General features: G+C 51.4%; 1 protein-coding gene across 2 annotated transcripts; it reads right to left on the reverse strand.

Annotated features, from left to right (window-relative positions):
- Positions 1-2,026: 2,026 nt before the first annotated feature.
- On the reverse strand, positions 2,027-13,891 carry TMEM98 (transmembrane protein 98). Of its 2 annotated transcripts, XM_068530689.1 has the most exons (8): positions 13,584-13,891; positions 12,117-12,316; positions 11,327-11,507; positions 10,053-10,184; positions 8,973-9,006; positions 6,880-6,995; positions 4,147-4,206; positions 2,027-2,872 (listed from the first exon to the last, which is right to left on the reverse strand). In XM_068530689.1, the coding sequence occupies exons 3-8, from the start codon at positions 11,455-11,457 to the stop codon at positions 2,665-2,667; spliced, it is 681 nt and encodes a 226-aa protein (XP_068386790.1). In that variant the 5' UTR covers positions 11,458-11,507; positions 12,117-12,316; positions 13,584-13,891; the 3' UTR covers positions 2,027-2,664. The 2 variants fall into 2 exon arrangements, with proteins under 2 accessions (XP_068386790.1, XP_068386789.1); XM_068530688.1 differs by lacking the exon at positions 12,117-12,316 and having other exon boundaries at positions 13,584-13,889.
- Between the last annotated feature and the right edge of the window lie 1,367 nt (positions 13,892-15,258).

The raw sequence follows: 15,258 nt of genomic DNA on the forward strand, positions 1-15,258 counted from the left end.
GATTGCCTTCCTGTTGTGAACATACTTGGGGTGGGGCGGGCACGAGGTTGGGCCAGTGATTCCAGAATTTGGGCTATTTGGTTCCAGAGCTCAGGAACAGAGCTTAGACAGAGCCATGGTAACTGGGGTGACACCATCTCGATCAGCTGCATCAGGGCACGGGGGACTTTGGAGACAGAAGTATTACCATTGGCTAATCAGTACCAGGCACACAATTGGACATTTCACATACACTGCTGCATGCGATTGACATACCAACCCAACGAGGCAGTAGCCTTGATTTTACAGGTGAGAGAGCTAAGGACCAGAGAGGTTAAGAAACTTGTCCAAGCTCACACAGTCAATGACTGAGCCCAAATCTGAATCTAATTCTGTCTGACTTAAAAGACCTTGCTCTTTTCACCCTCAATTCCTATCCCTAATTCCTTCTTTATTCAGAATTTGAGTCTGATGCTCCTACTCCAGGGTAAGAGGGGGTGGGGGTCATGGAAGAAAATCATGGAGGAAAAGATCTATGACAATATACACAGACACTAGTGAACTAGGGACTCAGGATGTGTCCATCGTCTGGGAAACCATACCTGGCTGGATCCCCAGTGCTTGCCAACCAGTCCCTCCCAAATGAGGAGGCAAGTTCAGCCAACTCCCAAAGGGCTAGAAGAGTCCCACCCCAAAGACAGTGCTTCCACCTCAACCATCAGTCACCAACACCAACCTGATCCAGAGACTTCTTATTTGTCCTGCACTGGAAACAAAAGAAAGGCTACACAGCAGCAGAATCAGAGATCCTGCAGCCTAGCAGACACTTCCAAGGTCTTCAGCCACCTCTTCTCACTACTAAAAGGGCAGCATCTCAGAGCTTGAGGAAGTAGGTGGGCCAGGACTTGCCAGGGTTCAGAGATGGGAGGTGGTGCTGGGAAACTTCTCCACCCCTAACCCCACACCTTGTGGATGGTATTTGAGAGATTAAGGGCTCTCTCTGGCTTAGGGCTCTGGTCCAGGTTAAAATGCAGGGACATTGACAACCATGGCAGCCACTGCAACCTTAGCATCGTGGTTTCCAGTCTGCTTATGAAAGCAGGTATTGAAAGGGAGGGGAAAAGACAAAAACAGGAGGACTCTGGATATCTATCGGTGGAGGCCACAGATAGAAAAGTCACAGTGACTCTGTGGACACTGCCCATTCACAGCTCACCAGCAGGACAGGAAAGTTACCTAGCACGTGTTCAGGGCTGATGGGAGTGGACAATCCAGTAAGGTGTCTCCCCTGTCCTCAGGAATCCCTCTACCCTTCCATGAGAGTTGAGCCCCAGCTTCCCTCTCCTGACTCCACCTCCCCAAGTGGGAATTGGTGTGCACTGTGCTGGAGAGAAGCATCTTGCTTTTCAGGAGAGAATGAAATTGGATGGATGACACATCTCAATGACAAACAAGGCCCCAATCTTGGACTTGGGAACATGGGTTCCTAGTTCTCTAGAATCAGGCTGAGGGATTTGCTGACTTGAATTAGGGCACAGAAAGTGAAATGGGAACAGACATGGAGCTCCAAACGTGCTTAACAGCATAGGATATGAACCAAGGCAGCCCCCAAGCCAGGGCCCTCTCCCAAGAGTGAGGTTGGCTCTGAGCTCCTGGGAGGAAAAAAAGTATTTCAGGTGTTCCTATATGCTTGTGATGGAAATTATAGAATTTGGATGCAGTCTGGATTATACAATTGTGATTCTGGGTCCCCCAAAGGTCTCAAGTCATAAAAATGCCCCTCATCTTTCAGTACTTGCCAAACAAGCAGATACCAAAAGAAAGGGGACCCATCTTTCATGGATGTCATTGGTAGTGTGGAAACAATACTTCATGGTGGTTATCTTCACCTCTGCCTGAACTCTGGAGGGTCTCTGAATATCTTATTTTGAGTCATACACACAAGGCATCCTTGGGATTCTTAGCCTCTCTCCTTCCACCCTCAGTCCTCAGACAAATACGTCCCGCCACACACCGTGCATCAGAATTTGACTGAACAACCACACAATTGAGGGAAAGCTAAGTATATGTTTACTCTCCACCTAGTGGTAGCTAGGTAAAATTGCAGGCATAATGATAAAAAGGAAATGATCAACTCTACGTTGCTCACCTTCAAACCCAAACCTGTAAAGAGAAGGAGGGACCCAGAAGCCTCAGGGACCGGGCAGATAATACAAATAAATGAAACAGGCCAGGTGAGAGAGTACAAGTATTGTCAAGAGAGGCAACTCCTACGTAGTTCCAATTGATTGTCCTCTGTGGAAAATGCAGATCAGAGTTGCCTCAACTTCTGATTGTTCGAGAGAAACCAGACATTCGGATTTAATGTGAAACCTCCTGATTCTTAGATGGTGGCTGGATTTTCTTGAAAACACTAGGTGAGCTCAATAAAGCTTACAGTCCTCCAGTTTTCAAAGCTCTGCTGTACAGATGGTGACTGTCATCTCCCCTAACTGTGGGATTAGACTGCCACTCACCAGCCACCATTTGTAACTACAACAGAGGCATCGACTGCTTTACTACACACACACAGCTGGACTCCCCAGCTGTGGAGAACTAACTCTACAGGAAGAAGTAGAAGGCACAGCTGAGCCAGCCAGCCATGGCAGCAGGCTGGCCCTGTGACCAGCTGCGGGCTGGTAGGCACTAAATGGCCGACTGCTCCTGCAGGAAGCCTTCAGGGCCTGGGAGACCTTTATCTGGCTCCGAAGCCAGGGCTGCTTCTCGAAGGACTTCCAAGTGCTCCTCGGCAGCTGACAGCGACTGGTCAATCCAATCCAGGCCCCCGGTCAGGTGGCAGGCGTTTCTGGTCACCAGCACCAGATGACTGACAGACAGGAGCAGGGCAGTTGTCCTAGAAAAAACAACAGGATCAGGTTCCGAAGGATCTAAGGGACTTTGCCCCAAAGCCCAAAGGCATAGAGTCTAGACTGGTGTTCCCCAAGCTGGAGTCCCTTCCTTAGGAGGTTGCTGAGTATGTAATTTAAAGAGAGTTCGAGGCTCAAAGAAAGTTGGGAACGTCTGGGTTAAACAAAGGTAACTGAAGCCCTTCTCAGATGATGCACGTGGTAAAGCTCTAAGGGGAGAATGTGATACCCTGAGTCTCACTAACTTATTTAAGACTGGGAGCCCACTTTCTGCAACACATCCATTAACATCCTCCCAGAAGAGGGTTTTGTGGGACAATTTGGATCTAGTCAATTGGATAAGCACATCCCCAACTGCTGCCCCCTTGAAGACAGGATAGTCATACCCCACCTTGGGCATCACTTAAAGATTCTGAATCAATGAGGGCCAGGGCTGGTTTACCGCATCCTAAAAAATTTAATTGCAAACTAAACTGAGGAGGAGGCTTTTCAGTACTGAAAGATTCAGTGCAGAATATCTTCTATATAGTGAGTGTGCACGATGCACTTGGGAATGCATTGCAGATGACTAGCCCATGAACACAGCTGGGCAGTAATAGGAGTGGGGCGGAGAGACCAACTGAATTGCTGTGACCCACAGCCTGTCTGGCAATTATTACACAGTGGGCCTATGAAACAGTCATATAAATCTGAGAGACAAAGGAACATGTTTTTTTTTTAAGTGGGTTTATAACTCGTAGAGGAACATAACAACCTCAAAAGCCTAAGTACACTCTGCGTATTAGGGGAGGATCATGAGACAGGGGCTCCTGGGTACGTCCTGTGGAAGGTGAGCACAGCTTTAGCTGACCTGTCACTTGCATTCTCATTTCCTGCCCACCACCCGTACCAGCGACCCACCGGGCGGCACTCACAGCTGAGGCATGTCTGTTTCCGGCGTCCAAAGGGCAGAGAGAGCTATGGGGGAAGTGGGAGGGAGGGAAGGTGCAGATAGGACTTGGCCTGGGTGGACGTTTAATCACAAAAATTCAAAATCTAAGACTGGCTCTTCCTCCTCTGGGGTTTCAGGAAGAGCCCTGGCCGCCAGCATCCAGCCAGGCTTCGTTCGCTGGTTGGCTGACCATTACCCAAAGCCCAGGCAGCCTTGGGAACCCACCAAAACAGCTCTCTCCTCTACAGCCCAAACAGCCGACCTCACAGATCTGATAACACAGGGAGCCTCCAGCATGAAAAGACACAACGACCACTCCACCCCTCTCACCGGGCATCCAGGAGCTTCGGGTCCAATGGAGGGTACATTGACTTCACAACATCGTCCACTCTGAGGGGAGGCAAAAGGTTTTCAGTATTTCGCTTTTCTTATGGCCTTTTCTCCTTCCTTTCTTTCCTTATCCCTATGCTTCTCTTTTGATATTCCAGACCCAGTCTGTAGGGACTTTAACTGCATTCTCAGACAGGGACTTAAACAGAAAGACTTAAGATTCAGTGTAGCGAATATTTCTTCTGGTTTTGTTTTAGCTCCAGTGGTCTAAAACGTATAACTGCACACATCTGGAATGATGTTCAAGATATACGACTACATTTGGACTTCGCTGGTGGTGCAGTGATTAAGAAACCGCCTGCCAATGCAGGGGACACAGGTTCGAGCCCTGGTCCGGGAAGATCCCACATGTCGCAGAGCAACTAAGCCCATGTGCCACAACTACTGAGCCCGCGTGCCACAGCTACTGAAGCCCGCACACCTAGAGTCCATGCTCCGCAACAAGAGAAGCCACTGTAATGAGAAGCCCTCGCACCACGATGAAGAGTAACCCCGGCTCGCCGCAACTAGAGAAATCCCGCGCACAGCAACGAAGACCCAATGCAGTCAAAAATAAACAAATGAATTTATTTTAAAAAAAAAGATATACTACTACGTTAAAATAGCATATTGCCAAACAATATGTAAAGTTTGATTGATGTCATTTGTGGAAAAATGAATAAACAAAAGCTGTGAAATGCAGTGGGCAGGGGCAGTCTGGAGGAATACTCGCCAGTCAACAGAGATTACCTCCAGGAATTAGGATGGGGTAGAATTAGAGGGTCCTTCACTTTTCAGATACTCTATTTCTGCAACGTTTTAACTTTTACAAGTGTTTATTACTTTTACATTTAATTTTTTTTAAAATGGTTAAAGGTAGTTATATAGAACACTAAAAAAAACCTCCAAGTTTAATTTGGGTTCAAACTACTGCATTGGATTTCTTTTAGCACACGGTACAGTTCATGGTTAATTTTCTTTTAATCAAATTCTAGAAGGAGCTACTATTCATCCTCATTTACATGGTTCAAGGTTTTCATCCAAATCCTTGCTCTTGGACCACCTGATAGTCAAGAAGCAAAAAATAACGATGTATTGTTTGATTCCCAAAGGCACTTGAAAACAGATGCCCTTGACAGTCCTTGTCTTGGGACTGAGGGGCTGGTGCCGAAGTACAGAGGTGTGGTCACTCAGTGCCCATCTTAGCCGGCCCCTTTCTCTGCCCTGCAGCTGAAGCCACTCTTCTTGAAACTTATATGCTATCAACACACTATATGGAATAGATGGACCAAGAAAAACAGTGGAGACAAAAAACGGCCAGAAGGAGAAAGACGTGTGAGGGCAAAAAGACAAAGCAAGGCCCCTGATTGATTTATGGCAGAGATCATTCTGGAAGCAATCCAAGGTGCTCTGTGGGACAGGCCAGTGAGCACCAGGTGAGGTCTGCCCTCTGAGCGATGCCACACCCTGGCTCTAGCACCATTGCTAATCCTGACCACCCAGGACTTCACTGGGACTCAGAAATCTCAATCTCTTTCCTCCTCCGAGCCCTCCTGGCAATGCTGCCTTGTAACCTGGGGTCACATGAATTCGTCTGGCCCCTGGGATGGCTCTCAGAAGTAACAAGAAGCATGAGGAAGGTCCAGCAGATATGAGCAATGCAGCCTCTACCAATCACGGGAGGCCAGAGGAAGGTCTGGTGCTTGCCCAGAGCCTGGGTCGGAGGGTCTTCAGGCCAAGGGCCGACCTAGGCTGATCCCACTCAAGTAGCCACACCCAACCGGGGCAGCTCCAGAGAAAGCCAAGAACTCTTCTGGATTATCTCCCTCCCACGTTCTCAACTCACTGAATTCCCTGGACAGAGTTCAAGTGTACCAACTCTTTCATGTTCCCTCCAAGGGCTGGTTCCTCGTGATCTACCCGAGGCCACGGCAACGTGGAAAGCGAAGACCCCTGGAACTCCGAGGCAGATTAAGAAAACATCCTGAACTCGGAAAAACTCCCAACTCAGGCACATACACATGCCAGCCACCAGATGGCAGCACCAACTTAGTACCACCCTTCCCTCTAAGAGAAGGGCTTTATTTTCTTCACAAGATCGAGCCCAAATGAGGGGGTGGAGCTGTTGACTACAATCCTGCTCCTTGCCTCCCACATGGTATTCTGCAGACAGCCTGGAATTTGGTAGATCTGAATGATGTCTTCACCTCCCACCCGGTCTCGGAGGCTGCTGGCTGGGCCCTGGATGGGGCGGGGGGCGGGGGGTGACAGCACAGAGACAGGGAGCTGGTCTACAGTACAGACGCCAGCCACGAGGTCACTGCACACAGGGCTGTGGGCACCAGTGGGAAATGTGCTTGCTGGCCCGGAGCCCAGGAAGAAGGTGTGGCAAAAGGAAGGAAAGCAGCCCCGGCTGGCACGGGACCCAGGAAGAAGGAGCCACTCAGCACTAGTCATATGCTGGCATTTCCCAAAAAGCCTACAGGAGGGGGCACTCTGGAGGGGAGGGGAGCCGTTTGACACCACCTTAGCCTGAAAGCCTCCCAGCGTCTACACCCTCCTGGGTGCTCTGGGAATGTGTAGGACATAAACCACTCAAGTTGCCCCTGGAGGGTCTCAGGAGAGCCTGGTCTTTCCCCCATCCCAGCTGCCGGCCCCTCCCCTCCCCCTCCCCCAGGAGTATGGGGACCTCACCTGGGGCTGATCCGCTTGGCCACCACGATGATGTCACTGACACTGGCTGAGGTCTTCATCTTGGCCCCTGAGCCCATTGTCATGGCAACAAGTTTTTCCGTCAGAGTGTGACAAATCTACCGCAGCAGGGAGGAGAGAGGTGATGAGGAGGGACCCAGCCCCCCCGAGGGCTTCTGCCAACCCCACAAAGCCAAACACGCCCCCCATCTCACAGCTGGGTCCCCTAACCTAACGGACAGATTGAAGTGAAAAGTACACAGAGATGAGAGGAAATGGGATGGAAGAGGCAAACCCGAGGACACGGCCGGGTGAGGAGAGAGGGGTGGGAACCTCAGATCAGGGTCAGGGTTTTGGCTTAGAGAAGTCTGAGCCGAAATAATCTGTCTAAGAAAAATCATGTGCTCTAATTTCACCTTCTCACTTAAGGGCAAAAACCTATTTTCTGTCTCGATTCCTTCACCTCCTAGCTTCGTCTTCCAAAACGATAAAGATCTCCATGGGCACCCTCAGAACTATGGCCGGACAAAGGGCAACTTTTCCCTTTAAGCACATCCTCCAAAAGTGGAACTTATTTCAACACTTTTCTAGGGTAGCATTTTCACATGTTTGTCAAGATGATGATAAAAGGGCCTTGGAAAAAAAAGCAGGAAAACAGCAAGACTAGGACACGTGGCCTTTTTCATCATCCACCAACAATGCTGGCCGCCCCCAAAGCTTTGCTCCTCACTTTCACACCTCCCCAATGTCAGAACCTGGATGTGCTTCAGGCCCTGGCAAAGAAGTTCCATCACTTGCCGTATACTTGGGGCTGGAAAAGAGAGGCAGAAAGAAGCCCAAGAGCCCACCGAGGAGAGAGCCCAGGCCCTTCCCTCGAGGCCCCATCACAGGGATTCAAGGGCATGTGGCCAAGCAAAAGGGCCTCGGGATCCCAAGAGGAAGATGAGAGGCTCTCCTTTGATCTAAGGCTCTCAGGATGGACCACTGAGTCCAATCCAATAAGACACCTTCTGGCTGATTTAACCCACACCTCAGCTGTCATTCATTCCCCCTCCTCCAATAGGCAAGGGCAGGGGACAAAACCCAGAGCCAGGACACATCCTGGTTGGGAGAAGGGGGATGTAATATGGTGTCATTGCTCTAGACATTAGACCCTTGTATCTCCATCTATAACCACATCTATACCCCAAGAGCTTCTTGGAATTCAATAATAAGCCTGGACTCTGGGACAACAATGTCCCACCAGGCACTTCTTTGTCCCCCAAGAGAACAGCTGAAGAAGAGGTGGGATGAAAGACTTTTTAATATTTTGTACTGAATGACACTTAAAGCTGTCTTTTTTGAAATCTTGAATAATTGCTAGACAGAGAGAGAAATGTGTGGTTCGCCAGGTTACTGAAATGAACGATATTTGCCATTGGCCAAACATTTCAATATTATTATTATCCTATTAAGTAGGAGAGCGTGAGGCAAGAATTGAAAGCCAAATGCCGAAACTATAAAAATTACCCCAAACTATAAAAATTTCCCCAAATGCAAATTGGATGCAACTCTCCACCCTGTCCTGGAGGCTGCAGTCATTAGAAGAAAAAAGTCTGCCTTCAGGTTGAAGTACTCACGGTTTGGCTTTTTTTTTTAACACTGATTGTCCCGTTTGGCTGACTACCGTCACAGTCAAAGAGGGCTGGTGAGGAACTTCCTAGTAACTGCAGAAGCCCCAGTACAGAACTCAACTTGCTGTCGAGGGCTGAGCTCTCTGTTCATGAAAGAAAGTGCCCAGGAGAAGCTGAGAAGCCCCGTCTCCCCCTAAACATGGTCTCTATTCTGCACACAGCTTTCTCCATGGTCAGTGAAAATGGGGTTAGCGACTGCCTATATGAGGACCATGTGGAAAGGGCCTTGAGAATTCTAAAGCAGAGCAGACCATCCAGGGGGAGCAGAAGTGAACAGTAGAAACTCCAACCGTCAGGCATGTTACAAAAGGCCTCCTGCACAGGTCAGCGCTCTTCCCAAAGTTCCTTCCCCTCGGACAGTCTGCGGACATGGATGCTTTGGTGGCCACCCCTTATTCTCCTGGGGAAATCGCAGAGTATTACCTTCAAGATGGCAATGCAGTGGGACATGAGACCCCTGGGGAGACAAGAAGCATTTGTCAGTGCTCCTCCTGAGAGGCCCACCTCCCTCCAGCGACCACCTCCGTGCCTCATCCAGCTCTGACCAGTGGGCACAGCTGGACACCACCTGAGAACAGGGGTGCCTCAGCGATAAAACGAACAAGCCCAGGAGCTAAACCAGGAGGCACCTTCTGTCCCGTCTTTCCCTTTCCTCTCCCGCACCCAACCATGCTGTTTTAGAGCTCTGAGCTTCTGAGACTGTTTCCTCCACCCAGGGAATCCTTCCCGGTATCCTCAGCCTGGGCGGTCCAGTGGTTAAGACTCCGCGCTTCCACTGCAGGGGACACGAGTTCGATCCCTGGTGGGGGAAGTTCCGCACGCCGCACGGTGTGGCCAGAAAAAGACGCAGGACAAAAGGCACCCACTCTGGGAAAGCCTTCACGAAATCCAGCCCCACCTCCGGCCAGGCAGCTCTAGACGCCACCTCCTCCGCGTGTCCGCTGCACCGCGCACAGAGACCCCCCTCCATCATTTCTGAAATATTGTATTTTAGTAGAATTCTGCCTCCACCACCAGTTCCATAGCTGCAGCACCTGGCCCAGAGCCTGCACATCACACCTGTAAACATCTGCCCAGTGAATGAACGGCTGAGTGACAGGAAAGGGAGCGGCACACTCTTCTCAAGCTACAGCATCTCCTGGTGGTGGAGGGATCTCCGAGGGACACCGGAGACAAAGGCAGCATCCCTGGAGCCTGAGGGTCAAATTCACAGGCGCCCCAAGAATAACCCAAGCACATCAGGGTGACTTTAGAACAACTCTGCCACACATCTATGGGCCTCAGTGTTCAGGTCTACAAAATGGGGAGAGCAAGGACAAACACCGTGGTGTCATATTCTAAGTTCCCTCCACAGTGAAGGCAGGGGAAAGAAAAGCAAGTGGCACAGCACTCCTGGGCGCTTAGTCGAGGGCTCTGGAAAAGGAGGCCACGCAAGGGCACCCAGGAGCCTGGGTCATCATCCCCAGGCGGCTGCAGGAAAGCAAATGGTCCCCAAGGCCTTACGAGGCATCTTCAATCCAGTCTTCATTCTCCAGAATGGCCTCGATGTGGGGGTTGGTGATGACGACATCATCCAGTTCTAGCTCCGAGGGCTCAGACTGGGTCTCCATGGCGCCGATGAGGTCCACAATGGGCCTGGAAGGAAAGCCCAGCTAAGTGGTTTCAAGATGGGCGACCGCTGCTGACTCTCTCCTCATCGAGGTCCACATATCCGCCCAAAAGGATAAAGGGAGTAAGTTAAAGCAGGGACTTGTTCTGGAGCCAAACCTGAGGCTAGTGGGACTGCACTGTGGGCAGGGCACATGGCTAGACAGTGAGTCAAGGAAGTAGGGGCACGAAAACACAAGAAAAGTGACACAGAACAAGATGCGCCACTAAGAGAAAGGCAGGGCTACAACCACAAGAATTACAAAGATGTACTAGACAGGGCTGCTCCTTTGGGACAAAATAATATCCGTTTGTAACTTATTTGCCCTCCACACCTACCTTTCATGGAGACGCTAAAGTTCCTAATACTCAAACTGACCTGTACTTGTTCTGCAGAATCAACTCCTGGGAGCGACCTTGGTCCACCGGCACGAGCCCATCCCCTCCTAGTTATACTAGAGAAGCGGGAGAAGTAAAAATACCTCCTACTTTACAACAGGGCTCTTGAAAACATGAGACGCCACAGCAGAGCTTTCCTGGGTCACACAAATGGTCATTTACTAATTATTAACCACTCAACAGAGATGCTGATAGGATTCAGATAGAGGGGTAAGAGAAACTAAGGGTTTAGTGGCCAGGGTCCCTTGGGATCTATCAATTAAAATATCCCTAAACCGAAAACGGGATCTTGCTTACAAAGTATGTTTCACATGAAGAGCATCATGAAAAAATCCGAGCAGAGAGAGAGGCGATCCTATGCTGGGGTTTCGTAGCCCCAAGTGTCTGTTGCTTAGATGTGTGGCTGGAATGTGGGCACTGGATTTCTGTTCCTATGAGTTTGTCTGGAAAGGGATTTGGCCTGTCCAAATGCTAAGTGAGGTGGCCAAGTTTGGGATAGATTTGTGCTAGGTGAACATGTTCAGAGACAGAGTCCGACATGGCTCAGGATGTTGGGGGAGCTTAAGGAGCATTATTAAGCTCTGAGGTCTTTATAGGGAAGGACAGCCTTTGGGTACCATTTTAGAGATAAAAAGCTGAATGACAGTTGCCCAGCACCAAACTTCTTTTTCTTTTGTCGGGGCCCCAGGGCACAGCCCCTCTCTCCTCCTTCCCCTCCCTGGGCCACTCACTTGGAATCATAGCGCTGCAGGAGATCTCGAGGCCGGCAGTAGCGCTGCCTGCAAACCACCACCAAGGCTGCAAACGAGGCCAGAAAGATGGTGGCCAGCACACCTATGGCAACAATCACCACGGTCTCCATGCTTCCAGGTGGCTCCCTCAGTCCCGGTCAATTCCCCGCATGGGCTGAAGCTGTAAAGACACAAGGGCAGAGCAGCCTGGTAAAGAAGCAACGAAAAGTAGTGTGGTGGTGGGGGGGTCTTCCCTGCTGGCGGGTTGATGGGGAGGGCAGCTAGGTTCCCCGAAGTCACCTGTACAGACCTGAGGGCCTGAACAGAATCAAGACCCATTTTAGGTCATGCCCCAAATTTGATCTTTTCCTTTACTAAAAGCGTTTGCTCCCCAATTAAACGGGGATGGCCTTTTCAACCTGGGACAAAAGGAAACATTGTCACTAGCACTGTTCTTTTCACATCTGCACCAGGCGCATGAAAGAACACCCACCTAAGAAGAAGGGTGGAACTGTAGTCCCTGAGGGTCTACTCTGTGCCAGGCACTTGGTAAGTGTTCACTCTTCTAACGATCCTATGAGGTAGGTATCAGTATCCCCATTTTACAGTTGAGAAAACTGAGGTCCAGAGAGGTTAAGTAATTTGTCCAAGGTTACGTAGTCAGGAAGCAGAAAGCCATCCACTCAAACTGAGATGGACGTTCACCTCCCTTGTCCTTTCTAAGGAGGAAAGAGGATTCTAAAAATTCTGGAGAAAGTTTCGATTGTGAGTTTCAGCGTTGGAAACTTACAACTGGTATTAAAGTGTTCGTTGCCTATTCACTGCCTGTTTTCATTTAGGTCGTTCTTTCACACCTATCTTAAACTCATAGGCTGGAGGAACAATGGCATCTCAGGGAAGCATGTATTCACAATGTTATTTCATTGCAGGTCTCCTACTTGTGTCCTTTTGAGCAAGTCTTCTCCCCTCTCTGGGCTTGAATTTCTCCACCTGCAAAAAAGGGTGCTTTGACCTAGAATTCTCTCTGACTCCAGGATAGTACATCTTCTCTGTTTGGATTTAATGCTATGTTCTATGTCTTGGAGGGTCCAAATGCTCCTGATCATCATGCAATAAGTATGTATTGTTCATTTACTATGCACCAAGCACTGGACTGGATTCTGGAGATTGGAGATAAGTAAGACATGGGCCCCAAAACCTGGGGAGCTGGGGGTAGAGGCAGACAGGCAGACAAACCATTTCAACTGCGTGTGCCTGTGTCACATGCAGAAGTACACAGAAAACAGAGTGCCAGTGCTTACATGACACTCTCTAGGAAAGCTTTCCTCCCAGGGCAGGTGATGCCTGAGCTGGGTTTTGAAGGATGAGTAGGAGTTTTCCAGGGGGACCTCACTGGCTCAAAGTGCCAAGGAAGCCTTCTCAGAGGACTCACAGAGCTGCTCTCCCACGTGATGCTCACCTGCCCACAAGGGTAAGAAGGTTGGGATCTACCTTTTTCATCTCTGCATCTCTGTGTTTGTGGTGGGAGGGGTCCTGCGTCAGTTCCTCTAGGTGTGTTTCTCTATACTATCCCTCCTAAAGGACTACCTCCTTTAGCCCTTTGTCCTTTCTCCTCCCCTCACTTCTCACTCTCTTCATTTTTCCCTCTCTCAGCTTTCCTCTCCACCCCTCCTTCTCTTTTCCTCCTCCCCTCGTCTCTTGCTTTCTCGGTGTTTCCCTTTCCCTTCCCCTCCCCCTGCCCCAGGTCTCCAAGACCACCCGCTTTGTTTCCTGTCTTCCTGTGCGTTTCGGGTGAGTTTCCCTGAGTGTGCAGGAGCTTTTCTGTGAGTTGTTGCCGTCTCCCTCCGTGATCGGTCTGTACGAGTGTTTCTTCGTGTGTTTTCTTTTTTCTTTGTGTATTCTCCTCTGTGTGTTTCAGGATGAGTTTTTCTGTTTCCCTCTAGCGGGTTCTAAATCCACAAGGATAAAACAGACCCAAGACTCCCCTCCTTCCCCCTGCGCGGCCACCCAGAACACCCACGCCAGACGCGGGACCTAGGGAGGGACCCCCACGCGCCCCGGCGCGCGCCACGAGGGGCTCGATGGCTCCGGGGCGCGCAGCTCCGCCTCTCCCTCCTTCGCGGGCGCCGGGCTCCCCTCCCCCTCCTCTCCCGCACCCCCCGCCCGCCCCGCGCACACGGCTCCAAAGGGGCTGCCGGGGGGGGCGGCCCGCGGGGAGCCCCGGTCCCCAGCTCCGCGGCGCGCCGGGCTCACCCACCTGAGGCTGCGGCTCCGGGACGCAGGCGGGGCGCTCCCGCGGCCGGGCCCCCCGCGATGGCAAAGTCCGGGCGCGGGACTGGCGGCCGCCTGCGAGCGGGGCATGCCGGGAAGGCACCGAGATAAGTCCCGGCGGCCAAACCCCCGGAGGTGGTGCGGGCGGGGGAGCCGCCGGCCGAGCATCCAAATCCCCCGCTACCAGGCGCCGCCGTCACCGCCAGGCCCCCGGGGCCGGCCGGGGGTTGGGGCCGCGGAAGGCCCGGGCAGCTGCGAGGCTGTGGCTCAGCGACCCGACAGGCGGTTCCCGCGCCCCCGCGGAGGCCGAGCCGTGGGGGCGGGGGGGAGGGGAAGGGGGGAGGGAGGGGGAGGGAGGGGGACGCGGAGGGTCTGGCCGTCCGGTGGGGGTGGGGAGCGCCAGGCGTCTCCACAGTGTGGCTGGGCCGGGAGCGAGTCGGCTCTGCTCCCCGCTGTCTGGTTTAAATCCTGGCTCTGCCACTCACTAGCTTGTGGGCAACTTATTTCACTCCTCGGTAGCTTGGTTTCTTCCTCTGTGAAAGGGACTACGACTTGTAAGCATCCTGAGTTAGTTAAATGCCACGGTGCATGCAATGCTGGGCCCAGGGTCAGTGGTAATCAGTGAGCCACGCTGGGCAGTGACAAGCAGGCCCACCCCTACCAACTGCCTGGCCAGGGGCAAGAGTACGAATGCAGGACCCTGGTTGGCAGTCCTGCCCCTTCCGTTCAAATCCTACTCCATCCCATACCAAAGGGGGACTCACAGCGCGTTCACAGGGACACAGCCTCCACCCTGCAATGAGCCATCCCTCAGGCCTGAAGATGCCCACGACAGGCGGTGCCGGCTGCCTTGGAAGGATGGAGGTCCACGCAGCCCCTGGAAGCAGGCTGGGGGCCGTCTGAGCAGGGATTTCCAGAGTCCAGAGTACCAGGAGCATGGTCTAGAAGGATCATGGGCATTCTCCCTTGGCTCTTGAACTCCTAGCCCTGTGAGGGAGAGACAGGACCAGGGCAGGACCAACTAAAGCCTGGGGCCCAGTTAACCAGTCTCAGGTCAGTACTGGTCATAAGTACCGAAGGATGCAGACCAGGTCCCGGGCACTTAATGCAGGCTCTGCAATCTTGCAGCCCCTAGGCCACATCCAGCCCACAGAGGTATTGCTTTGGCTTACAGTTTTTAAAAACTCAAATTAGTTGCCAACATTTTAAAAAATCAGGAATTTTACTTATACCTCTAGATTTCTAGCTTCTCTGGAAAATACATAAGCTCTCTCAAAATGCAGCCCATATTCCATTGGGTGCAACAGTCAGTAAGAGAAGGGTGGCTGAATTTCCAGGCCTGTTCTCCTGGCCTACCCCTTTTCCTGCTGGGTGCAACATACACCGTCTGCACATACCCTCACACTTCTCGTTCTTTTAAGGGCCTGGCCCTGTGGGAGCTGAGGTTACGCACCATTGGCACTCAGGGATGAGAAGGTTGAGGAATGATTTTATTACCCTCCAAAGGGCTTTCATGGAGAAGTTACAATCCGTGTAAGGAAAATGGGCTGACAGCAAAGCAACAAACATCAGAATGGGTGACTGGGGACAGTGTCTCCATGTCTTGGGGATACTATGAGAAGAATGGAGTGCTATTTTTGTCTAGGGTGGTTTAGACACTT

The sequence above is a fragment of the Eschrichtius robustus genome, chromosome 20, assembly GCF_028021215.1.
Source record: "Eschrichtius robustus isolate mEscRob2 chromosome 20, mEscRob2.pri, whole genome shotgun sequence".
In the NCBI taxonomy this organism is placed as follows: domain Eukaryota; kingdom Metazoa; phylum Chordata; class Mammalia; order Artiodactyla; family Eschrichtiidae; genus Eschrichtius; species Eschrichtius robustus.

Excerpts from the sequence above, each read along its gene's own strand:
- TMEM98 (XM_068530689.1), bottom strand. The coding sequence starts at position 11,457 with ATGGAGACCGTGGTGATTGTTGCCATAGGTGTGCTGGCCACCATCTTT. Across the intron at positions 9,007-10,052 it reads GACTGGATTGAAGATGCCTC|GGGTCTCATGTCCCACTGCA; the intron begins GTAAGGCCTTGG and ends TTGTCTCCCCAG. Across the intron at positions 4,207-6,879 it reads GCCAAGCGGATCAGCCCCAG|AGTGGACGATGTTGTGAAGT; the intron begins GTGAGGTCCCCA and ends GCCTCCCCTCAG.